At 42.2% G+C, this 27,519-nt stretch overlaps 1 protein-coding gene and 1 pseudogene across 1 annotated transcript in view; one reads left to right on the top strand and one right to left on the bottom strand.

Annotated features, from left to right (window-relative positions):
• LOC135253317 (ephrin type-A receptor 3) overlaps nt 1-10,202 on the top strand; it is a 134,778-nt gene extending 124,576 nt beyond the window's left edge. The window contains exons 16-17 of the mRNA XM_064332443.1: nt 3,769-3,906; nt 5,344-10,202. Of these exons, the coding sequence (XP_064188513.1) occupies nt 3,769-3,906; nt 5,344-5,446 (241 nt within the window). The 3' untranslated portion in view covers nt 5,447-10,202. The remainder of the gene's footprint in view (nt 1-3,768; nt 3,907-5,343) is intronic.
• A 2,257-nt stretch (nt 10,203-12,459) lies between these two features.
• Nucleotides 12,460-27,519, bottom strand: part of LOC135254110 (uncharacterized) — a 53,365-nt pseudogene continuing 38,305 nt past the window's right edge.

The following is a 27,519-nucleotide window of genomic DNA, read 5'->3' as shown; positions in this document are numbered from 1 at the left end:
GTGTATGCGTGTGAGCTTGACAATAGATTTCTCACAGAAAAGGTCGTTTGTCGCCTTTTTTAGTTCATTACAGTGGTGATAGAAGTGACTAGAATTAAGTGGTACTGTGCTGTTAGCCTTTATTGATCGCCGTACAAGGTTAATGTGAAGTAGCTAGCACAATCTGACAGTACTAACCCATAAAAATGTACTTTGAATGGTATTTGGTCAATCGAACGGTAAATGTGAAAAACATTTGATTATAGTCAGCAGCACCGAAATTTTCTGTCACACCCTCAATGAACGGCAAAAGTCCCAGTAGAAGATTGAATTAAATCTTTAAAAGTTATATATTTTCTGAAACCTTATCGATTCCGTTGGCCGTAGTGAGTGAAACTAGGCGATCTGAGCATACAGTCGCGATGTAAATTTACGTCAGAAGGATTCAGCCTTGTTGTTTGCTACCTAAACTTCACAGCACACTCAAATCCGTTAGCATGCTTGTAGCATGAAGTGTCTACTTTCAAAATCCATTTAAACCATTCACAAATGACTTGGGACTTTGAAGTTATAAAGCGGGATGTATCAAGTGTCCAGTGAAAATACTGACCTGGCTATCAGTCAGAATTCTGAGAGAACCAACTGCCATAAATGACCGCGTAAAATCAACCAGTAAGAGTTATTATGATGTCACTGGTTCAGAACCCCATAAATGTAAACAGTCGAATGTTCAGTGAAATCTATCGATTTTCGGTGGCGTCAGAGTCCCGATCTTATCAATGATGGAATTTTGGGAAAGTGCGAGCTAAAAGGCCACAAAAACAGCCAATATATCACATTAATATTCCATATACGTACAGTCGCTGTTCACAATACGTTAATGTGGCAAACACGCCTGCCACAGGCCACCGAAGTGGCTTTCCTTGGGGCCCTCCAGCACAGAGACACAGGGAGATGATGTTAAAACAGTCCACATTTATTCCACGAGGGTTTGGCAAGATGGCAACGCCAAATGAGCAGATGTAAAAACCCTGTCATGACAGAGAGCTCCTGATGTGGGTGGGGATGGCAGATTTAACCTGTGCGCAGTGATTACCTCACTACGCACAGGTGCAGCCACTCCTGTTCCTGGATCTAATTAGCCTGGCCAATTATCTAATTCTTAACCAATTATCCAATTGGCTAGGTCTAATCAGCTTGACCCAGGGCAGGTGTGGCTGCTTAAACCAGCCATCCCCACACCACAGTTAATTTAAGGGTAAACTGGTATTTTAATCACAATACTTATGTTAATTTCCGGAAATACATTTTTCGATTGTCCTCTCTACTGTAGGTAAGAAGTAGGATTTTGTACATAAGGGGTGGTGTGATTGCAGGATTGTGAATAGGTAGGCACTTGGGCTGCTGAGTTCTGTAACTTGCTCAGGAAATTGTTTGTAGCGTAATGAACACTGTTACTGTAGCCAAGTCTTGAGGTAATGCAGGCATGCATGAGTGTTTTCTGAATGAGCCTGAAAGGAGAGAGTTGAACAAGAGACACACAGTAAAAGCATCAATGCTGACTGAGACTGAAAATCGGTGTTTATGAACAAGCTGTTCATAAAGCGGTCCAATCACTAGAATTGCAGATTTATTGCAGTTTAGTTTAAGAATAGTATACCTTTAATCTGCTCCCACCTTGTAATGTCATCTAATCAGTTTATGAGAGTGGAGGAGATGGACAGTGTGGTAGCCTTGGTGCTCAAGCACAACTGTGTGTCATCCACATTGCAATGAAACTTGAGGTCATGACATAAGATAATCTGTCCAAGGGGAATTATGTACTGCATGAACTGGAGCAGCCCAATGACATATCCCCGCAGCACGCCTTGTGTAACCAAATGTGTCAGATTTACAGTTGCTGATTGAGGCATACTATTGTCTGTCAGTTATGTAAGACTAGGGACAAGCGAGAACTGTACCAGAGATGCCGAGGCAGCATTCTAAGCAGTTTAGGAGGATGGTGTGGTTTAACTGTATCAAAAGCCACTCTTAGATCCAGCAGAAGTAGAATGTTTGGGAACCCTGCATCAGAGGGAAATAGATGATTGTTTGTGACAAATGCCTGTCTCTGGACTTTGCTGGATTCCTGGTATAGATCATTTGATTTTAGGGAGGTCTTAAAATGGGATGAGACTACACATTCCGGACTCTTTTCCAGAAGTGGCTGTTTACGCGTCCCTAGTTGTTGGGGTTATCTGGGTCATCGGTAGATTTCTTGAGTATGGGAGCAACTGCAACTAATTTAATAGCAGGTGAGACACACCCAGGTGACAAAAAGGCATTGATAAAGTTTTAATGAGAGGCATGAGAGCAGGGAGGCAGGCCTTAACTTGGGTGGTAGGGCCAGGGTCAAGGACACAGGTCAAGGCCTTTGTGCTGAAGGTCAACTTGTAATGGCGTTTCAGTCCATTTCTCAGAAATGTATGTTATTTGCAATGATACATGAGTCTCTGACATGTTGATGATGACATCAGCTGCGAGTAAATATATTTGACTTACTTACTTTCGAAAAGTGTTATAAAAACATTTGTCCACTGTAAATTACTAGGTGAGATTGCCAGTAGGCTGGAGCATTATTTGTATGATTGAGAACAGTGTTCTGAGTTCTAGGGTTGCCACTGCAGTAATTTAAAATGATAGAATAATACAAGAAGCATGCAGTGTGGAGAGCACCGCTATTAGTCATCAGGTGTTGCTTGTGTGCCTGACCATGAACCATGACTCCAGATTTCTATCAGGGGCGCTCAAGGCTATACTGCTCCATCTTCATGGAGCACTGCTCAAAGGTTTACTCTGATCAAAGAGGAAAAAAAGAAACTGATCTTGTTTTGAGAGGAGCCATCACGTCTCCGTTATGTGAGCCATTATGGATATCAGATAGTTCACAAGGTGAGGCGGACTCAGAGGCGGATGGATGAGAGTAAGCTACAAATTTCCTGATTAAATAAAGTTTCAGGTTCTGAAAAGAAAATGTGCGGTAGGGTTTGAAGTCAGTGCGTTTCCGATTAATAGACCTATGGTCATGCCAGAGAAGTCATCACCAGTCAACTGGGAAGCTATTAATGCCAGCTGAACAAGGTCAAGGGTATGAGCATGGGTGTGGGTGGGAAAATTGTAATGTTGGGTTAAATTAAGACAGGCCAGTTTGATCCACGTGGAAATAGGTATGTTAGCAGGTCAGACCGTTTAGATAGGAATTCAGAGCTACTGTACGTAAATCACAGCAATAATCAAAGTCTGAGATTCAGGCAGTGGAAGGGCAAGATATTCAAAATAAGCACCATTGTGAAGAGGAAATGATTTCAATTTAATTTCTCTTCTGTGAGAAACAACCGTGACTACTGGAGCATAGGTTCTCAATGTAGAAGTGACTATCAGGAATGCCCTGTCTGAGCAATGGGTAGTCCAGTGGCTCGTGCCAAGTTTCTGGAGTACAGAGATAAATTCTCTCAGGGAAAGTGTTTTACTATTGGGTGAACATGTGTTAATGCAAATTTGACCAAAACTCTAGGTTTGGGATTATAAACAGTACAGTTTTTTTTCTGGAGAGTTTGAGGACTAAAACCTACTCCGTGCTGATGAGGTGTAGCCTGCACAATATGGGGCCTTTCGCTCTAGTATCCTTGTAATGGTAGAAAATGTCATTTGGCTTCAAATAAAGAAATGCACATTATTTGTGTGGATTAGTGGCACAGTGGTTAGTGTTGTTGCCTCACATGAGCCTTGTGCTTTTGTCTGGGCCCGCAGGGACGACCCGCCCACGCCGGAACCCAACATCAGCACGGTGGACGACTGGCTCGAGTCCATCAAGATGGGTCAATACAAGGAGCACTTCTCTGGCGCAGGCTACACCAGCCTGGACTCAGTGCTCTATGTCAACATGAGGTGAGAGAGAGAAAGAGCTGTCGCTCCCTCCAAACCCCCCCTGCTGCGCTGAGGAAATGTGTTCCTTATGCTCGTAATGTCTAATTTGCCTTTTCCCATATGATTCAAAATACCTCTCCCCTACGGTCTTTCCTTAATGGCTGTTGCTTTGGCCAGGAGGTGATGTCATCAGATGGTGTCCAATGATTCTCAAGTGTTTTGAGCCTTAAACGTAACACTTTCCAGTTGGGGGATCCCATTAAGTTTTCAAAAACAGAACGAATTAAATTTGAAAATGGTGCTATTTGTATGATGTTCAACACTAGAAAGGCAGCTGTTTGGGTGCTACCTGTATTGGACAAGTAACATCTTTAAGGATTTGCTTGTTAAATGGTGTAATTACTGCTACTTGCTGTATTATACCAGTCCAAAAAATAATACATTTGTTCCTGCCATTTAAAATAACTAAATAATGCTCATATTTAATGACATTCCAGTATATTACTGTACATATGTAAACAGCGGTTAAATGTATAACAAGTAATAAAATGTACATTTATACTGAGGACAGAATAATGAAGGTACAGTGCTTGATAATAAGAACAATAACATTTTATAGAAACAAATAAGTGTAGATATATGACTCCATTTCTGCTGTTTGAGCATCAATTAACTTTTGTACCATAGGCCATTTGAACATGCATCATCTCCCACAAAATGAACAGTGCTGTATACAATTTACTACAATTTAGCACGATTTGTCTGAATTGGCATAGATCTGCAAGCTAAACTTAGCTGACAGTTAACTCCACCTGCAGTATAATGGCTTTTTACGATAAATCAACACAAATTGTCGCCCTTTATACTTAATTATTCCATAGTTAGCAGGTTAATTTATAGCTGTGTTTCACACATCAGAGACTTCAGATCTTCAGATAGTTAGGTGGCACTGATTACATTTGGTTTTCTTTGTTACCAAATTTTTAAGCTGGCCAGGTATTTAAAGTCACATATTTATGAAAGCCTGGAATGGGAAAATGCATGGTTTTAATACTGGCAATTATTAATAATGCAATACAAATAGGCACGCAGTGCCCTCATTTCCAATAGGCAAGTTACACATACTGGTGAAATATATGTTTATGTGAATCAGATATTTATATAATCTTTGGGCTTCGGTTACAGTTTTTTTCTGAAAGGGGAGTGGTTGGGGGCTGGGTGTGGCTGCTGGAGTAGTCTTTTTAGGATCATAGGATCAAGTTCTCTGTGTTTCATACGTGGAAGAAGGATTGACCAAAAGCTGCAGTGTAGCTAGTCAGGGGCTACAGACTTGTACTCTGACCTCTATAGCGCAGTTAGAAAACAATCTTTAATTTCAGCGTAACTGAATCATATGGTACTGCAGATGTAGATAGAGAAACACATTTAACGAGTATTCTCTCTTTCTCTCATCCTCAGTGACTTGGGAAGAATGGGTGTGGTTCTGGCAGGACACCAGAAGAAAATACTCAGCAGTATACAAATCCTGCAGGCACAGCAAGGGAATCACGTCCACGTATAACCCCCCCCGCCCCACCCAACGGTCACGATGACCCCTCTGCCCCGACCCCCTCTCCCAGGGAAAAGAGCCTCCATGCTTGTGTTCTGAGTGCGTCTTTTTTCACCAGCCATCCCACATCTGTACATCCGTCCGTCCGTCTGTCCGTCTGTCCATCCGTCCCTGCACGCAGACCCTCGGTAAACCCCAGACGGGAGCTGTGATCGGGGACCGGGTTAGAAACTGTCACTCAACAAAAAAAAAAAAAAAAAAAGAAGAAGAGAAAACAAAAAAAAAACAAGACATTTACTAGTGCTGCTTGTGCAGGTTTGTGTGAAGTTGTGCGTACATCATGCGTTGCTGTTTAATCTGGTTGTTTTGCTTTGGGGTTTTCATATTATTTACCTCAGAAGTAAGGAAATCTTGTCTGTACAGAGCAGTGTTTTTAAAGTGTGCGCTGTTCGTCTGTTCAGAAGTGAAATTTCAAACTTCAAACTCTATTGCTCCAAGGGACCAGATCACATGACAAACAATGGGATTCGAAGAGCCTCATCTCACGCCTGACCTGATTACGTGAGGGTGCAGATTTTTATTTCATGTCGTTTTGCGAACACCACTTTACAGGTACTTTTTCCTTCTGTCCCAGAAACTCAACTCGTATTCACAGGTTATAATATAGAGCCACGGTGTATATATTTGCCCCATGTTCGTACAGTAACCTCTCCTGATATCCTTGTTTCGAGGTTGGCATGAAATACTGATGAAAGAGGTATGTGTGGATGTAAGACCCCCACAGTCAGTGTCTTACTGTCCCAAGTGATCAAAGTCCGTTCCTTCATTGGCCCCCGTTACGACCTCCACGCCCGCGCCTGACCGGAGGGACCGGAGGTAGCCAGCTAACAGAACTGCGGCCCATCGCGCCAGTCAGCGGTGCTGGAGGGGAGCTTCCCCGGTCAGGCAGGGTGTCCGGCCGCGGCTCCCCTTTAACGCGCGTAACCGCAGGAGGGGCGGAGCGTAGTAAGCGCCTCGCGGGCAAACCATTAACTTAGTGGCAATATCTCCCCAGTGTGGAATGTATGTCTCTTTGGGACGATACGCTTTGTCCCAGTTTCGCTTGTCTCTTCCAGACCGCTCACACACAGTCCCCCTCAGAAGACGTTTCAGTGCTTCCAGGTTAAACACAGACAAGCAGATAGCAGACATAAGAGTAAATCAGGTCTAGGACGTACTACGGGAACCAGAGAATGATTTTTTGTGAAGTTTGTGCGTGTGTGGGCATGTGCGCGTTTGTGTGCGTGTGTGCGTGTGCTGATAGGGTATGGTTCCATTTGCAGAAAGCTTTGCTTGAATGATTCTTGAACATTGTCAATGGCCTGCACGATATAGAATGTATATTTGTTGCAAAAGTGTGTGGCCTTGTGTCATTTTAAGAGCCAGTTCTCAACTGTCCATTTCCTCACAGTTTTACAGACAGTTTCCGTTCTGTTGCTTACCTGGAAAAACAAAGGGAAACGACTTCATTGCGTCTGAAGAGTGCGATGTGACCCATAGCATATTTAATGATGAGTACTGAAGTCTCTCACAACTGAAGGAATCCAGGAAGTTTATGTGGAGTGTGCAGCCAAGCCACGTCCATGCCCTGTTTTCTTCTCCCCCACAACAGAGCACCATACCTTCTCACGACAAAGGAGATGTTACCATACCCGACTTCAAGATTTAAAAGGAAAAAAAAAGATTGTACCATAGTGTAAAAAAATGTACAGTGTTGACTTAAAACTCTAGAATGTTTGTAAGTATGAACTTTTTCTTTAGAACGAAGAGAAAATCTAGCTGTGAATTAAGGCTAGACAACCCCCCCCCCCCATGTGTGTTCCCCCCACCCTTCCCTCCCTGCCCCCCTCCCACCGAGCTTTGATGTTGGAGGAGCACTGGTGTGTGAATGTAGCATGGATGCTAAGCTCCGTCTATCTATTGAAAAATCCCTGCGACGTGCCACAGCCTTGCATTGTTCACTGTGGCATTGGTCGTGATGCGATGATGTCGCAGTGCTGCAGGAACAGCCGTGAGGTCGTGACACATTAGCTGGGAGATAATGGTGCCTGCAGTTTTACTGAAGCGCTCAACTCATCTTCACAGTGTTCAGATGCCTCCCTGGCAAGCCCTTCAGAAACAATATCTTCACTCGTGTATGTGAAACCTTTAAATTTAAACCCCATAAATTGATGCATTTGTGCTGACTTTGCATAAATTTCTCTGACCCAGAACCTGATTTTCAGCGATGTGCTGAAAGGCTGTATTATTAGCGGTTGGGTCGATGAGGAGTGGGGTACTGGTTCATTCCAAAAGTGGAAAAATAGAGTTTGGGCCTTTATAAATTATAGATATGAATATGATTTGTGTGTAAACGAGCACAGGCTGAAGGCTTCGCACGCTGCTCTGGGGACTGGTGTAGCACGTTTCTGCCAGCCACGGCTTCTGGCAAGGCCGCCCAATCTCACCACTGCAGGAGGTCGGAGGTCACCTGTCTGTGACTGACCCTGCCACGGACTGCGTTCGCAGGAAAATAAATTAATAAACAAGCTTGAAAAAGTGTTACTCACCAAAAAAATAAAATCCTTCATCAAGGTGTTCCCATGGTTACCTCCACATCCCACTCTCACGCATTAACAAAAGAGGCGCTAATTCAGAATTTATGCCAGATATAAAATGAAAGGGGCAAATATCCTATTAATCAGACACATTTGAGATGACGATAATGGAGTATAATGATAATTATTATTAATTATTCTTTTTTGTTGGAGAAAGCTGTGGATGCCTTATTTCTCCTGGCAGTAATGAATGTATTTATCTGGAGTATTCATATAGATAAGGCCTTCACTGCTATCTATAAGCCTGGCACGTCTGCCCTCCCTTCAGCTAGTGGGTGCTAATTCATTGTGATCTCCTCTAAATTGCCAAATTACTGGAGCATAAGTGTCTATTCATACCCTCGGTTTTCCAAACAGCAGCAACAACAATGAATAATTAATTACAAAAATGCAAAATGCATTTAATGAAGAGCCACAATCAGAGCTTCTCAGGCTTCCCTGAAATTTATTCCCTCGCAGAAATGAGCTAATCATGGTTGCACCATTTCATGATAAAGTATTGAAATGCTGAGATGTTCCCCCATGATATTTCTGTGTGAACTCTGTGTTTCTTTTTTCCATGTTCAAACTCTCCTGTAAATTGCATATTTTATGGCCATTAATTTTAAATTCATACATGGTAATGATCATTTTCCAGATTGTTCACATTCTGCTACCATATCAAAGAGCCTGGTTTCATCTAATTCCTCCAAGATAAAGTTGGGTAACACTGAGATGAGTGTGTGAGTGCGTGTTTATACGTACAGGGAGTGATTTTATTTCTCAGTTTAATCAGACAAAATTGTTACCATCTGTTCCTTTAGGGAAAGAACTGGTTCAACTGAACCTTGATTGCGCAACATGTTATCAAAGATGGCACTCCAGAAAGAGAAATCCAAGGCATTTTTTTGTTTTTAAAATTAATTTACAAATAATTACACTATATAGCTAAATTGTTAGGAGAATTGATCTAAGGGCTTGACAGCGATGCTGAATTAATTAATTTTCCAGTCAGTGTGGTAAATCAGCCTCTTTACTGTCCTCCAATGCGAAAATGATTCACCGGCTGCCCCAAGACTATGGACAGAAACATTGGTAAGGACAAAAAAAAATCCAATCAAGCCTGAAATAGAAAGTGATTGGCAGTTGAGGGAATTACCCACAATCACCCTGGGTAACTTGATTGTGATGTAATGATGTCAGGGGCAGGCTGTTCTGCAGAGACTGACATGCCATGTCAAGGATGAAATCACTCATTCCACTAACAGTGACCCTGCCTCTGTCAATTTAGAAATGTTGGTAAAGAGACCAAGGCCCTGCCTCCAATAATAATGCATTTAAGATTACTTACTGAATTAGTGCAAACTTTTTTTCCACCTACAATTTGGCATCTTGATTTAATCCCAGATCAGGGAGTGTGTCATTAACTGATGCTTTTAGCAGGATCAGCCACCAGCATTCAGCATAAATGTTTACACGCTTAACTTTGAAAATATCAGATAAAGCCATCTCATAATTTTATTCTCTTATTTCCTCTTCTTACCATAATCAATGAGCAACATGGGAAAGTATGAACTTACAAATTGACTAGATCAAACACAGGGCTAAAAGTACTTCTCAACTAGTATAATTTAAGCAAATGTAGTTTTTTGTTTTTTTAAATAACATCAATTGTTGAAAAAAATCAACTTACAAAGCAACTATTCCACAGCTCTGTTATCTGAGTCCACAGAGCAAAGGAAGGTGTGCTCATGCCAAGCTGTGCTCCTTTCTCTCTCAGAACCAAGGAAAGGAAAAAAGTGCAAAAGCTCAATCATAGGTTTTTACAGACATAAGCCTAAAACAAATCCCATGTCTATGTTGGGCGCTCCTGGTAAAAGTGCAGCACTGTAAATGCAATTTATTTAAACATGCAGTTCCTTGACTGATAAATTCTTGTCCACAGCTGTCAGTAGCTTTTCACGAAGATGATGATTTATCCGTACCCCCCAACCCCAGTAAAGGTTTTATGGTTGAATTTCCTTCTTTTTTTGTACCCTGTGTCCATTTGTTTACTTGCTGCAGGTTTATATGAGCTTGTTAAAGGTGTGTGCATTTCAACTTCTTCATGTCGCTGTAATAAATATGCTAATATTTTTAATTTCTCACCTGAAGGCTTGGCTTCTCTCTGTTATTTCAGTAGGGCGCTGTGAGCAGAAGGGCCTGGCACAGCTCCCTACCCTTCATACTGTGTGTTTCCTTCATCACTAATGACACAAGCTGATGCACACCCTTTTTTACAAACACAATCCTTTGTCTCTTTCTCATATGTGTGTGAGTGTGTGTGTGCGTGTTTGTGTGTAGGTGTGTGTGTGTGTGTTTGTTTGTGTGTATGTGTGTTTGTTTGTTTGTGTGTGTGTGTGTCTGCATGCCACTGCATTTATGTGTGTGTGTGTGTGTGTGTGTGTCTGCGTGCCACTGCATATATTATGTGTCTGTGGTGGTGGCTGTATGTATGGCATATGCGTGAGTGAATCTGTCTGTGAGTGCATCTTTGCATGCTACAGGGAGAGAGTGCAAATGAAAGACAGACAGAGTGAGAGAGAGCCAGTGAGAGAGAGAGGGCGAGAGAAGGCATGCGAGAGAGATATAGAAGCCTTGACTCGAGCTACACTAATCCCTCAATGTTAGTCCAGTAGCATAGCAGTGGCACCATGAGCTCCTGTAAGCCCTTTGCATTGCAGACTTCAGGGCAGAGCAGTAACAGAAGCATACCTCTAAGTCGAGAGGATTCTCTCTAATCCATCTTGAGCAGGCAGCACACTTCAGATCCAGCCTGGATCCATCAGAGCAGCTAGACCTGACCCAACAGTCCCTGAAATGTGTGGCTTTTACAGTCCACAGTCTCGGGGGTGCTAATGTGGCTTTATATATGAGCATATCCCTTTTCTTAAACTTACACAAATCCATGAGTGCTTATCTAATAATGTACCCTGATTATACAATGTGGCAAGACAGCACCCCATGTTGCTTTTATCAACGGAAAGCAAAACTGTGTGTTTAGTGGTTTGCCACTTAATGAGGATAGCCATCTATGGTCAAAGGGATATGATGCAAGTTTGACATCCAGTAATTGGTCACATCACAAAATGACCTGTGTTCAAAGAACCTTCTGATTATAGTTTTTTGAACTAGTGGCCACCATCCAAAAATACTGCAATTCAAGACTTGCACAGTTCATATCATGAAGATTTGCCTGAACTTAACCTGTTTCTGACTCTGATTGGCCAAAGCTGACGGACAGTGACTGTTGGATGAGGCTACTCCTCATTCTCCGAAGGGCTCAGCCAGTGATCCAGTGCACAGAAAAAATTTGACAGTTTGGCATAGCAACAGTTTGGTGGCGAGCAACAGATGCTTTTGTAGGGTGACCACTATAAATTTGTAGTGCACTTTAAACCAGATGACTCAGGAATATCGAAGAGAAGCAGATGTGTTTTTCAATAATGCAGTATTAAAGAAGAGCTTTAAGAAAATGAACATTTTGTTACCAAAAATCACTGCCCCATCACAAGAAAAGCCCTTTCCCCAACTACAAGACCTCTTGTCTCTAAGCTCAGCCTCTCCAGAGAATAAAGGTCTTTTTTACTGATACATTAAAGGCTCTATTTTCACAGTCAAGGTGCAATTACCTAAACTCAATTTAGGTAATTTTGTGACTAGAGAATGTAGCGCAGCTGTGGCCGAGTTGTAAAAGAAGCTAGTGCAAGAGGAACACATTGCCTGTGTGTGTGGTGGGGATTTGGTTTCATTATGGCCTATCAGATCCACCATGTTCTTTCTCTTTAATTCTACTACATCAACTCCATAGAGAACTGGCAGTTTCATGTCTGATATGCTTGTCTGGGACATACAGTCACCACATGCACATTAATGCACCCTAAAAAGTAATGTTGCCTGTTTACCTAAAGGAGAAAGACATGGCACAACTTAGTTGCTGAGTTTGTATACACTCATTTCCTGGATATAAGCAATAAGTACTGATTTCCTGCTTTTTATTGTAGCTGTAGTGGTAAGGCTTGTTCACAGACTACTACACTTTATTTAATTGAGCGACGCAATACATACTCTACTTCAATTTAACTGTATTGATGATCTTATGATGCTCCAAAGCCAACAGGTCCATCCCAGTCAAGCAAATCTGGGAGAAACCCAAAATAGCAACACAGGTGAGCCTTACGCTCAAGCTCTGAATGCAAAAAGGTGAGCATTAGACTGAAACAAATCAATTCTACAATAAATAATCCGTGGTTGTAAGATACATGTCTCGGATGCTCTGGGATGCATCATCAGTGATGTTCCTGGGGTCATAGGGGGTTTTGGGTCTTTCAACATCAGACGCCCTCGCCCAGGTGACCCAGCCAAGGTTGATCAAGTCCCAGCTTGCATCCCAGCAGCAACAAGCCACGGGCCTGCGACTTCAGTGATGGAACGTATGACCCCCCTCTTTACTGCACCAGTGATTCCAAGCCCAGCCAGAGCTTTGCAGAGTGAGCGCCCCGTGAACCCCGGGCAGCCCACTTCAATTGGCTCGCAGTGAGCCCGCTAGTCTCGGCTTCTGCACTGCTCCACCAGCTCCTGGTATTTGGCAAGCTTCTTCTTGTGAGCCTCCTCCATGTGTTCTTCCCAGGGCACTGTCAGTTCCCACATCATCACCTGCTTGGTGGAATCTGAGAAGATGATCATGTCTGGGCGGAGAGTTGCGTGTGCGATGTGATCAGGGAACTTTAGTTGTTTTCCAAGATCCACTCTCAGCTGCCAGTCTGGGGCTGTGGAAAGTAGGCACGATCTTGTCTGTGGCAGTGAACAGGGCTTCTCTCCAGCTTTGAGAAAAGGGATGGTTTCCTTCCTGGGGCGGTGTTTACTGGACTGAATAGCTGTGGTGACCGCTTCCGCAACTGCCTTGAGCACCTGGTCATGGCGCCAGCGGTAACGGCCGTCAGCCAAGGCTTTGGGGCAGCTGCTGAGGAGATGTTAAAGGGACCCTCTCCCAGCACACAGAGGGCAGGAAGGTGTTTCACTCTTGCCCCATGTGTGAAGGTTTGTCAGGCTTGGTAAGGTGTCGTAGACAGCTTGGATCAGGAATCTGATGCTGTAAATGTCCGCCCGCCAGAAATCTGACCAAGTGATCTTCCGCTGCAGTATGTTTTCCCACCTTGTCCAGGCTCCTTGTTGACTGAGTCACACCATCTTGCTAACCCATACCTCCTCTACGCCTGCGCGCACCTCTTCCTGGAGGAGATGTTGTCACTCCTTCCCTTTGGCCTGAACCAATCTGGCAGCTTGGAAAGTTGCCCAGGCCTGATCGCCCTGTTGCCACCGTCCCAACAAGAGCCTTCTGCCTCAACCATGCCTCTGCCACCTGCAACTCTCTGGCAGCACTCCACTTTCTGCCTCTGCGGACCTAAATGCCAGCTGCTGCTACTTTAGGGTCCCTGGAGTCTCTGTATTGCATGGCTTCTCTTGTCTGTGTCACCACAAATTCTTCAGAGAGGCCGCTGAAGGGGAGCTGTAAGGTGTTAGTGGATCCGTACAGAGCAGCACTGCTTAGGCTCCTTGGCAGGCCAAGCCACCTCTGCAAATAGCTGCTGATCTTCTTCTCCAGGGCTTCCACAGTTGACATAGGGACATCATATAGTAATGGAGGCCATAAAACCCTGGGCAGGAGGCATGCTGGTATATCCAAGCCTTGAAACGACCGGGCAACCCGGATTTGTCAACCTTGGAAAGCCAGGCCTCAAGGTCTCTGCTGGTTTTGTGGATGGCAGCTGTGTCCTTCAGGCTACAGTCAAAGAGTTTCCCCAAGCTCTTGACTGGCTGTTCTGTCAATGTTGGGATGGTGGTTTCGGATATGGTGAAACGGAACTTGTCCACCACTTTCCCTCTCTTCAGCACAAGGGATCTTGACTTTACATTACATTACAGGCATTTAGCAGACGCTCTTATCCAGAGCGACTTATACAACTTTTACATAGCATTTTACATTGTATCCATTTATACAGCTGGATATATACTGAAGCGGTGCAGGTTAAGTACCTTGCTCAAGGGTACAACGGCAGTGTCCTTACCCGGGAATCGAACCTACGACCTTTCGGTTACAAGCCCAGCTCCTTACCCACTGTGCTACACTCCGTCCGACTTTGATGGTTTAAAGCTCATCCAAATACTGTCAAAACTAGACTGATAAATTGTGTGTGTGTGTGTGTGTGTGTGTGTCTATTGCTTAAGATTACATGATCGCACTTTATTATTTACTAAAGTGCAGAGTCCATTAGTATCAACCAAATAACACCGTTGCACAATATGCTTAAATATACACAACAGAAAACCCCCCAATAAAACCCATTAAAAAAGAGTAAAGCAAACACGCTGTAACCAGTGGAGGTCTGAAGGGGCTGGAACTATAACTGGCCACTGAAAAGGAGATATACAGGTTCAGCAGCATATGCTGGAAAACAGTTGTAATGCAATCTCAGTTACCACTGTAAGACTGTAGTTTAATTTAGACAATGGTTTATGGATAAAAAATTAGGGTATCCTATTTAAAAATATGATTACTATAATGTAAATAACAATTCCAATAAAACATTCTAATTGTTGAAATTGGTATAAGCTACCATAGAAACCTTTATTGTATAATACATTTTTATTTCAGCGATGCAATGCAGTCCAAATAATTTATATGCATTATTATAATACAACACAATATAGCCACTAACAATAATATAAAAGCAATACATGCCAGTCATAATTAAAAAAAATGCATTATTACACAAAAACCCTTTTTTGAACAACCTTCATTCACAGTGCATTTTTATCTTTGCAGTTCAACTGTTCATACATATATGCATTTAGCACATGCATATATCATACAATTTTCCATGTGCAGAGAAGGTCCCCATCAACATCCATCAAATATCTGTGTGATCGCTTATCCGGCTCTTATGTTCATATGAAACTCAACTGAAACAGTACTGAACACATGCGTTAGATTTAAGTTGGCCTGTGTGGGTTTGAAACACAAACAAATTATTGGACACCACATTAACACAGGACCAAATGTTTTTATCGACACACCTACATTGCACCAGTAAAGCCATATTGATGCATACGCCTTAATTTCAGACCAAAATATGCGCCATTTGCAAAGGACAAAATTTGCATTTCCATGAGTGCCACTGTCACCTAAATAGGGCCTCAAGGGTCAAATGGCTCTTAAAGGGGCAGTGTGCTTATAGGTATTTATCAGGTGTCGTGATATGAAATGAAAACATGAAGTAAAATTTACTATGGGCCAGTCATGACCAGCAAACTGGAATTGTGACATTTTTTCTCCCACTAATCTGTTGAACACACTCATTAAAAAAAAATGTCTGTGGTGCATATATAATGAGCTTATGCATGTTATAAAAATACATTTTTCTTCATTCTATTTTTATTCTTACTCTGCTAACAGTGTGTGGGAAAATGATTAACAGCACAAGATATTTAGAAAGATGAAGAAAAAAAGATAAAGAAAATGGGGCATAGATGTTTTGCACAAAAAAGGTCCCAGAGCATAACTAGCAGATTTTAATGTGACAGTACTATGAAAGAGTGGAATTGTTACTGCAATGTATGTACAAGCTGTTCTGGGGTGCAGCCTATGTCCTATAATACCTCTTCAGAGGGGGGTAGGGTCCGTTTGTAGCACCCTATAGAGTGTAACAGCCCTGAAAATTGACAGTAATGATGGACCCCAGGGATGGGCACTCTCATCCACCCAAGAAGAAAGGTCACTGACCCCGCCTCCACCCCCACCCACACACACATGCACGCTGGTTTGTTTAACCTTCCTTTATGCACTGCCATCAGAGTTACCAGTCCATATAATGTCCATTAAGCCCAATCTTTGGCCACTAAACTGCTAAACCCTATCCCCCACGCCCTCTCGCCTTTACCCTAGTGGATCACCACCATTTAGCTCACGGGAACACCGTGTAATCTTTGCCAAGAGAGGGGAGGACTGAGGACTGGGGAAACAGCATGCCAGGAAACGAATCAAGCACGAGGGAGGAGGAGAGAAAAAAAGTCATCACAATTAGCGTAATTAAAATGTATGCTTTTCCACTCATATTTTTTTGCTTTATTAAAAACCTTGACCAGTCTTCAGTGAGTGAGAAGTGGGTAAATAGTGTGTTGATAGAACTGAGCTCTAAACACAACATAATTAACTAAATTTGCATCTCTCGTTTAAATATCTTTCCATTCCTTCAAAAATGTATCCTGCTCTATTTTGAAACATACAGCAAATGTTGCATTTTGAAATACGATGTGCTCCATAACATTTGGGACAAAGACATTTTATCTTGATTAGACTCTGTACTCTACAATTTTAGATTTGTAACGAAACAATGCCCATGTGGTTAAAGTGTACATTATTTAAGGATATTTTTATACATTTTGGTCTCACCCAGTAGAAATTACAGCACTGCTTATACATAGCCGCCCATGTTGGGGCATCATAATGTTTGAGACATATTAATGTTATGTAAATGAAAGTAGCCATGTTCTGGCTAGTATTCTGTGGCATATCCTTTGCATGTAATGACTGCTTGAAGACTGTGACCCATAGACATCACCAGTTGTTCTCTGGTGATGCTCTGGCAGGCATGTGCTGCAGCCATCTTCAGCTCCTGCTTGTTTCTGGGGCTAGGTGCCTGAAGTTTTATGTTCAGAAACACACGTGCAGTTGATCTCAGATTGGGTGAATGACTTGGTCAGTCAAGAATTTTCCAGTTTTTGGCTTTGAAAACGTCCTGTGCTGCTTTAGCAGTACGCTTGGGATCATTGGACGGAGTGTAGCACAGTGGGTAAGGAAGTGGGCTTGTAACCAAAAGGTTGCAGGTTCGATTCCCGGGTAAGGACACTGCCGTTGTACCCTTGAGCAAGGTACTTAACCAGAATTGCTTCTATGTATATCCAACTGTATAAATGGATACAATGTAAAATGCTGTGTAAAAGTTGTGTAAGTCGCTCTGGATAAGAGCGTCTGCTAAATGCCTGTAATGTAATGTAATGTAATCATTGTCTTGCTGTAGGATGAAGTGCCATCCAATGAGTTTGGAGGCATTTGGTTGAACCCGAGCAGATATGATGCTTCTGTACACTTCATAATTCATTCTGCTGCTGGTATCAACAGTCATATTATCAGTGAAGTGAGCCCGCACCAGTGGCTGCCATGCATGCCCAAACCATAACATCCACACCCAATTTCACAGATAAGTGGGAGTGCTTTGGATTTTGGATCGTTCCTTTTGGTCTCCACACTTTGCTCTTGTCATCACTCTGATACAAGTGAATATTCGTCTCATCTGTCCACGCAAATGCGAACTCTGCAGAGTTTTTGGTGCATCTTAGCAAACTGCAACCTGACCATCCTGTCTTTGTGGCTAACTAGTGGTTCTCTGGCAGTGTAGCTTCTTCGGTTCATAATGTTTTCTGCAGACAGTAGTCACTGACACATCCATGCCTGCCTCCTGAAGAGTGTTTCTGATCTTTTGTGTAGGTATTTAGGGGTTTTTCTTCATTATGGAGAAAATTCTTCAGTCACCAACTGTATAGGTCTTCCTTAGTATACCAGGCCCTTTGAGATTATCACTAGTGCTCATTTTCTTCTTAATGGTGTTCTCAACAGTTACTTTTGGTAAGCCTAAGGTTTTTTTCTTATTCTCAGCCTCATATCGGCTTCCTTGATTTTCATTGGCACAACTGTGGTCCTCTTGTTGACAAATGCCAATAGGCAATCAAGAGTCTAAAATCAAAATTACCCTGCAGATACTGAAAGCTCTCTTATACCTGCACTAAGAAAGCAATTGAAGACACATGACTGAGCAGAAACATTTGTGAAGCCATTTGTCCCAAAGATGATGGTGCCCTGAAATGCGTGGGGCTATGCATAAAACATACTGTAATTTCTACATGGTGAAACCAAAATGTATAAAAAAAATACCATTTAATAAAAGCTGAGAATGTGCTCTTTAACCACATGTGAACCACATTATGGAACTCATTGCATATATATATATCTTTTGTCATAATTGAAATTATATATATATTATAGCAAGGATTCAAAAAAAATTTTTTATTGCATTATTTTGCACATTGTGTTGTGGAGGTCTTTTCAAAGTGTTTTACTTATGAGCTGCCGGTAGAGTTTGCTTTTTAGACTAATGGTGGCATTACTCAGGTCTTATCTAACCACGGCAGGGCTGCCTAACAATACTAAAAAACAACAATGTATAAGCTGGTGTGCTTCCAGGAGGCAAAATGCAAATATGTGTATGAATGCATGAACTTCTCTTAAACTGGAACAAGATACCGAGCTCTGTGCCCAAATCATTCTTTAAGGCTGGGCGTGAGGCAGTAAAAACCTGCAAATACAAGCTTATCCTGCTGAGCTTATGAGCTTATCATCGGAGTGTGTTAGGGGGGAGCTTGGTTCTGCTGTACACTTTTGACATTTTTTTTTATTTTTTATTAATTCATTTATGTATTGAATAAGTGTATTTAGTGTGGTCACTCTGCCCTCCAGAGGCCGCATTGGATCGCAATGGGACCGGCTCCTGTGTTGTTTTAATGGCTTCTGCCCCCTCATTAGGGGACACCCGAAACCCCGAAGGGGGTGCTGTCACTGAGTGACTGAGAGGGGCAATTAGCAGCGGGGTCCCCGGGGAGGGCGGTATTTGTGCGGGAGCGCCCGTGCGCGCATGCGGTCGTCCTCACGTCGCGCGAACAGACGCGCCTGCCCTCCGTCACCCGATGACAGAGCCATCCATCATATTTTGCCTTGATGGCATTATGAGTGCCACGGCGTAACCTCACGAAACGACGTCGATACGTATTTCGAGAGGAACCGGTGATATCTCTCTTCCCTCGATGGCTGTGATGAAGTGCTCCCAGGGCAGGGGAAAGAAGGCCCGTTTCTCCGAATCGCATGCTTTCCATCATGTCTGCTCTGTGTGTCAGGGGTTGAGGGAGGTAGTGTTTGTTGGGGGGGGGGGGGGGCGGGGCTATACCACCAGGCTGCAGGTCTCTGTGCCTCTGGTGTCCTGGCTCGGCTATACTTGACTCAGATTTGAGTCACACTGGTCCCCTCCAGGTACTCCTGCAGAGAGAGAGAAAGAAAGGGAGAGAAAGAGAGAGAGAGAGAGAGAGAGAGAGAGAGAGAGAGAGAGAGAGAGAGAGAGAGAGAGAGAGAGAGAGAGAGCTATTTATCTATATCTAGTGATATCTACTGTTACAAAAATACCAACACCGCCAAATACTGTACACCATCCAAACTCCCTTGAGAGTAAATATAAAGAGATAAAAAAGATAAAAAACAAACATCATATCCCTTATAACCAACACAGAGCACTCCACCCACACATGTACCACCCCCCCCATGTTGCCATGTCGTTCATCACTTCATACGATTCAAACTCCACCCTGTGGTGCGCAGAGGCATGTCCCCTAAAAGCCAACCACACATCGTGATGCTTAGTCCTGAGAGCAATCCGCTTTGCGGGTTTTCCCTGACCATACAGAAAGCCCACTAAAACCGTCTTTACCTCTGCTGAACACTGGCCCCTTGACCCCAACAAGCACTCCCGAAAAGAGAAGACCACACTCTGCCAGAGACTGAGAGGCGGTGAAAAAGATTAAAACCGCTGAGTCAAGATACACTTCAATCAGTGGGGATCCCCTTTTCTGATTATTTGTATGAGTTTCCAGCTGTGACAGACTGATGAAGCTTTCAGTTTTTTTCGTTTTCGGTTGGCATTTTAAGGAAAGAACAGTCCAGCCAAAGACCAGCGGTGTACTTGTGTGTGACTCAAAGATTTTTTACGACACACTGTGCTCCTTGGTGTATGTTTGTATTTGTCTGTGAGCAAATGCGTATGTGTTTATGCTTGTGTGGGTTAGGGCTTGCAGTGGGTGTGGGTGTGATTATATGTGTAATGCGTGCACATCTGTGTGTATTTGTTTGCATATGTGTGTGGTTGTGTGTACGTGCGGCTCCTTTCAAGGTCGCAGATTCCTCCTTGCCTTCGCTCTGAAGGGCATCGGCTCCTTCTCCCTTCATTTGCTTCAGTGTTATTTTTCCTCCGCTTTCTTTGCTCTGTTCATCTGGGTCTGGAGAAGAGCGGAGCCCTGCAGAAATCTTTCATTTTTAAAGACATTATCCCCAGCACAGTTATAACACACTCTCTTCTTCCACATGCACCCCTCTCCTGACTGAAGGGATAAAGGGTGCTTATGAAATGCTTTTATTCCTCCTGCTGCCTCTACCATCTCTGCTATGTACCCATACGTGCTTGTTTGCCTGGGGCATGATCTGGGGCATGACCAAATTCTGGAAAATACTAATAAATAATAAAACTTCTCACTTAGTTGCTAAGCATAACATTCCATATATAAACGCACACACATATACATATATATTATATATAGGATTGGATGCCATTTTAAAAAATATGGACTTAGACATAAAGCACACTTCCAGTTTCAAGGTGTACAAGGGAAAGACACTGACTCTAAGTACATGAAAGAAGCACCATGATTATTCTGCTGTCTTGGTCTGCTTGTACACATGATAGAAGATTTGTGAAATCTGTGAACAGACTCGAGGGAATGGCTGCAGTTTACCCCACAATGCCCCAGTATAAATTAATAATGTAGACAACAAATCTCTTGCATTATTAATCTCTCATCCCATTCATCACATGACATAAAGCTCTGACGTCCCCTTTGTTCTGGCGGTTTGTCCTTTGAGTGAAACACATGGGTTACTTTGAAAACACGCATTGGGAAAGAATTGGTTTTACAGTTCAGTTAGACAGCCTTTCAAAGCCCCTTTTTCATATTTTTTTATTTGCTGGTGATTAAAGTTCCTTAGGCAATTTGAATGTGAGTGGGGTAATTTTGATTGGCATTACACACAGGGAACTCAAATGGTGTCTGCTTTAATCAAGCTCTGTGATGCTTGCATTACCCCCTTTTTTAATCAGTACATCATTTAGCACAGACATGTATTGTTTAAAGTGGTGGGATAACAGATAATATGTGTTCAGAACTGCCCACAACATCATAGAATGATGTCTAACGTGACAAATGTATCTAATGTGACAATGGATATTCCTCAACAGTGGATGCCTGTTATTTGTGTTAGTGAATTGTGTTACTGTTCCCTGGAGTAAATATAACATATATAACATATATTAATAAAAAAAAGTATATATTGATAAATAATTATATTTTAGACATAAACCTTTTTAAGAGACAGTAAGCCTTGCAAGTATAGAAATGGCAGGGGACTTTAGTGACTACCACACCCTTATAATATGATTATTATGACAGGTGATCCAGAGCAACTCACAAGACTATCATGGAAGGACACATCAAACTAGTATCACAGAGGCACCACATTAAGCCTGACTGTAAGTTAGGTACAGATGCTGAGACAATTCCACATTAAACTTAAATTATGAACGGACATAATGAACCCATACATTTGATAAATATGCAGCAGCATCAGTGGAATTTGTCTCAATGGCAGGGCCTTGGAGGCACCAAAAGCACTTTGATTTGACTGAGCTCTAAAGGTTACAGCACATGAGAGACCAACAGGTTCCTAGTGAGTTGCAAGACCGCATTTAGGCTGCATCATTCAATCCTATTGTAAGGATGTCTTTGCTATAAACGTCCCCATTTGTTTCCCTGGAAAATGGGAACTATTGGAAGTATTTTTATACTGTTTTCTTTCCATACAACATGCAAAAAAAAAAAGAAAAAAAGAAGAAAATGGTGATGGTGGCTTACATATTGTTTTGGGAATAAATAAATGGGTGTGAGGCAGAAAAACCTGCAAATACAAGCTTGTAGTCCCATAGAAAGACTGGGAGCATGAGTTATTTTGCATTGTATTACTTGATAGATGAAATATAAGAATGCAATGCGGATTCAGGTGAGACCTAGAAGCACTTCTCCTCTTGGCTTATGTCCAGACATGAGCGCATAGTTCTCTGCTTCTGTGTTCTCTCTGTGTCTCTCTGACAGCACAACCACCTGCGCCCAGGTAATGGAGAGAAGGATTGAAGGGGAAAAGTCTGTGTGTGTGTGTGTGTGTGTGTGTGTGTGTGTGTGTGCATATTTAAATAAGAATAACTATGTTTCCATTGTAATTTCACCAAGATATATTTGCAATAATGTTTTCCATTACACTGTATGTGCCATGCAAATATACATTACATTTTTTAGCAGATGCTTGTAACCAAAGTGACATACAATAAGTACATATCGAAGGTACAACTACAAAACACAGGTCTGATAAGGCACAATACTCATTATGTAACAGTTATTCATGGCCATAAACAGAGTAAGTCCAGTTCACATAGTAAGCATAGACTAAGGCAGAAAGTGATGTTAAGTCAAACTAGGAGACATGACAACGAGCTACAACGTCAAGATAACAATACAAGTGCAATATAAGTGCTGGAGGTACATGTGTGACATGAAAGTACTACAGGAATAAGATAGAAGGATGCAAGTGATAAGTGATCCTAGATTGGAAGTGCCCTACAGAGTAGTGAGAGTTAGTCCAGGTACAGTCTGAAGAAATGCGTCTTCAGACTACAGCAGAAGATGGGCAGTGACTGAGAGAAATATAGAAATCTACACTCTAAATTATTCGGAACCCATGGCAGGAGAGCCAGCAATGATGCCAAGAAAGAGAGGGATTAAACCTGTACCTAGAGAACAGTCAATGCTAAAGGTGCGCTGAAGACTTGGTAAACCTTCGAACGCCTGTGCCTTGACACAGATGGGAGAGCTGGGGCTGAGGCTGTAGGTGTAGGTGAGAGAGTGGGAAGCTAGTCGCTGAGCACGTAATCGTCTTCTACCAAAGGTGGCACTGCACCCTGTGGCTTCCATAGGAGTCTGTTTAGTTTCCTTGGCAGGGGACGTTTTGTCTCTAGCTAGCTCTGCATGCTAATAGATTTCCTTCATTCGCAGTGGGGCCGGCAAAGACTGTGGTTTAAACCTAAAGAGGACCTGTCCTCATCGCATGGGGTCATCAAGTGAATTGCTGCTGTCGTTTCCCACAGAAGAACAAGGTGCTAAGTGCAAGAGAAAGATGCATTTAGGAGTGGTGCTGTAGTGCTGTGGAGCCTTCCGTGCATCTCCCAACTAAAGATGTGCTGAAATATACAGGGTATATTCCCAGTCGGTCCTGGAATACTGTGAAGGGTCCCTGTTATTATTGATTGTTTGAGAAAGATTTTAATTCTGGAAGAAGCTAGGCCATTCCTTTTCTGGGCCTCTGTACTGCCTGCCCCCTGAGCCCCTTTGAGGTCCCTGTTTTTTCTGCCTTGAATCTGTGGCTGGGCCCAATCTCCCCGCGACCTTTGATAATGAAGGCTGATAATAAAGCATTCACCATCTCAGTCAGCTTTACACTTGGGGTGCAGTCTTAGCTGGTCATGAGAAAGCCACAGCAATTAAAAAGTTGTACTTTGATTGGCTGTGCATCTCAAGTAGCCGCTTCCCCCATGCTTCCCAACCCATCTCTACTGCCTGAGACCCAGTGAAGCATGCAGCACAGATTCAAGGGGTCAATCGTTTTGCTTTCCTTGCCATTTCAGCCCCTCCCTCATTCAATAGGGTCAATTACAATTTTGACATTGTATATAAACACGTATAATTTTTATTTGGATTCAAACCTGCCTCCATTCATTCAGCCCATTTTAATTCTAACAGCCCCCCCCCTCCCCCCCATAAGATTCTCATCTGCCTCCTTCCATCTCAAGCTTGCTGTCCTGACCTTTCACCCTCATTTGCATCCTGGTACAGAGGGTCGAGTAGAGAGATGCACAACTGGAGCATCACAGCCTTCTGGTCATGCATTTATCATAAATTGAAGAAACCATTTTCCATTAAAAAAAAAAAAAAAAGTAGAATTTAAATATTTATGAAGTACCTTCATTTTCCTCCAGAACTCGATCAACTCGAAATTGATGAGTAACAGTTAGCTCACTGCCTGATCACATTTAATATAACATATAATCAGGCAGAAATCCATTATTTAAATAAAAGATAAATAGCAGTCATATACAAATTGGACTTAATGCAGAAATGTTGTTGCAGCACAGGTGCAGGCATAAGTAATGGCAGGCATTTTTCCATTCTTTGTGTTTCAATAACAGTGCTGTTAAAGTATCCCCTAACTTTATATTCTGTGGAAGAAAACAAGAAATCTATCAATGTACTTTAATCATGAATATTGAAGTATTATATCCATGCTACAGTTCATAGTGTATATACAGTATCTATCTATATATATATATATATATATATATATATATAGATGGCCAAAACTAAAGTATCTGGACATTCCTTGGTTTCTAGGGCTGTTTTTCATGGCTTGGGCTCGGCCCCTTAGTTCCAGTGAAGGCAAATCTTAATGCTACAGCATACAATTAAATTCTAGACAATTCTTTGCTTTCCCAAGAGTTTGAGGAAGGCCCTGTCCTGTTTCAGCATGCCAATGCCTCCAGGAACACAGTGAGGTCCATATAGAAATGGTTTTGTTGAGAACAGAGTGGAAGAACGCGACTGGCCTGCACATAGCCCTGACCCCATCCAACACCTTTGGGATCAATTGGAAAGGCAACTGCAAGCAAGGCCTAATTGCCCAATCACTGCCTAACCTCACAAATTCTGGCTGAAGCAAATGGAAGCAAATCCCTGCAGCAATGCTCCAACATCTCATATAAAGCCTTACCAGCAGCAGGGTAGGGCCAAATCCATATTAATGCCCATAAATTTTGGATGAGATGTTGGATGTCAGGTGTCCACATACTTTAGGCCATGTAGTGTATATACTCATTTACAAAAAACTTACATCAACACAATAGATGGAATGGAAAATAAATAAATGATATAGTTTTCCATGAACACTTGAAATGAATAATTAGACAAACACATTGCATTTGTATTACCAATGTGCAATGTGGGGCCAAAATATCCACATAGGTGAAACACGTCAGTTAATAAAACAACAGCAATGGCTGGCACAGAGGGAAGTGTGTGATCTGAGGCACAGGGCAGACTCCGCGTAGGCGATAGGCACTAATCATATGATTCACGCCAGCCGAGCGGGCTAAAAGACCTTCAAGAAAAGAAATGACACAAAAGGGTATTTCGATCTGTGCCAAATTATTCTCTTATAAAAACCGCGCTATTTTTTCCACATGATTGACCCTTAAAAGCTCCCCTCTGTTGATTATTATCCAATTATCCAAACATCTGGGTCCTGCCAGCATTCAGTTCAACCAAATTAATGTGTTCTGAAATGAGACTTGAGCAAGACAATTAGGAAAGGTACCCAGCAGAGACACATAGTGCTAGGCAAGGACATGATGGTGCCCCCTCCCATTGTTTTAATTATGCCGAAATGTCTAATTAAAATGAATGCATTATGCTGAGACTGATGACTTCAAAGTCTAATAAGAAACACACAGGGGGAGGAGCATGGCTAAGCTTGCATGCGACAGGCAGTTGAGTTGCAGTCACTATGAAAATGGCTACTTTCACCAAAACTGGTGGAGAGTTTGTTTTGACTAGAGTCTTAATGTCACCAGTGTTTTGCTCACATTAGCACTGAAAGAGATCATTGCAACCTTAGGCACAAATGCAAAAAATGAATCAGATATTTTCATCGCTGTCACCTGTAGAGTACGACTTTTCTTCTAGTTGAATGAAAGGATGCAACGTTTTTGTTGTCAAGACAAAAGGAACCGACTTGTAAAAATCTGTGGGGAAAGTTATAGCAATAAATCTACAGAACACTTTGTCTGAAGAATTTCAGGACATCAGTCATTCAAAGTGCCTCTAAGGATTTAAGGATTTGTTTTTTGCTGAGGATGGAAAGCTGGACTGCCGAAGGCTATGGCGAATTTGACTGTGCAGGAGAACACTGGACTGCATCGCTCTGGTGACCTGAAACAGCCTCACAGGGCAGCAACCATTTACTCTGTGATTTGATGAGAACAGTCAGGTCATCCCCTCTACACAGGGTAGTCAGAAGGGCTTAGTTTTACCACAGGCCTGAATCATCCATCCACTTGCCTCCAAACCAGACTCAGATTTGGCATGTAAATGCCTTCAGGAAACCCCAAGTTTGTCCCAAATGAATGAACCAAACCCAGTGCCCTGGAGGTGCAGAAACACTCATATTATGAATGATGTTTAGCACAATGGATGTCATTATTTCTGAAACATGCAAGCATGAGTTGAATTCTGGAGTGTTTCTCCTGATGCTGTTGAATCTATTGGTGGTCAGGATGATAGGGTCATGGATTAACAATGTTCATGGTGACAGCCATGCTGATGGTGTTGAAGTCTATGGTGATGCTGCCGATAATGATGATAATTACAGTGATGATGATAATGACGATGATGATGATGATGATGGTTTTTAAGATGATAATGTGTGATTATTACTGTAAGTTCAGGTATACATGTGAATGTACGCAGAAATATGTGGGTATAAATATTGTGGGTATAAATGTGTGGGTATGAATGTTAGTCAAAATGTGAGCATAAACATTAATGTGAGTGTGAATTATAAGTGTACATGCCCCTTTAAAAATGCATATAAATGTGCAAAAATCTTGCAGTGTTTGTGTTGGTAGACATATTAAATCTGTGCATGTATCAATATGCACAATTAAAGCAGTGAAAACAAAATGTTTGTAAATGTTGGCATCTTGACTTGTCTTTTAGATAAAAAGTAACTTCTGTTTGAACAGTGGGAGGCAAAACAACAGCAATGTGTTAATGAATGTGGGCGAGTCCAAAACCAACAGACAGGCACATGATTCATATAAGCCCTGTTTTTATAAACCAAAAAAAAAAAAAAAAAATTGTCTGGGCCAGAATATTCACAATGTATAGCAGTGTAAACTATTTCTACCTTACACATGGATCATACCACCCATGCTTGATTTCTGGATAACATTTCATCATTACTTTTTTAATTTTTAATTTGTATTGTCTGAACGTTTTTGCTCAGTGAAATGCCATTAAAAAAAACAAAAAAAAAACAACTTTCTCATGAGTTCATGTGCATGACTTCACCACACAGTTGGCTCACAGAACCACATGCAGTTGTCTTTAGTCTAGGAGCCAAGTCAGCCTCCTTTCAATATTCCATATGGTAGCCACTGGGAGACACTCACACACACACACACACACACACACATGGCTGCAGCTGCCAGACAGGAAACATCTGCAACAAATCAAGTGGGCAGAGACCCATCAATATGTATTATAAGTACAGATATGTAGGGGTGTTGGGGGCAGGAATGAAGTGGACTTCAAATAAAACTACAAGTCTGTCCTCATTTGCTA

The sequence above is a fragment of the Anguilla rostrata genome, chromosome 4 (assembly GCF_018555375.3).
Source record: "Anguilla rostrata isolate EN2019 chromosome 4, ASM1855537v3, whole genome shotgun sequence".
Classification (NCBI taxonomy): domain Eukaryota; kingdom Metazoa; phylum Chordata; class Actinopteri; order Anguilliformes; family Anguillidae; genus Anguilla; species Anguilla rostrata.
The sequence above is the reverse complement of the archived record's forward strand: the minus strand, read 5'-3'. Positions and strand labels throughout refer to the sequence as shown.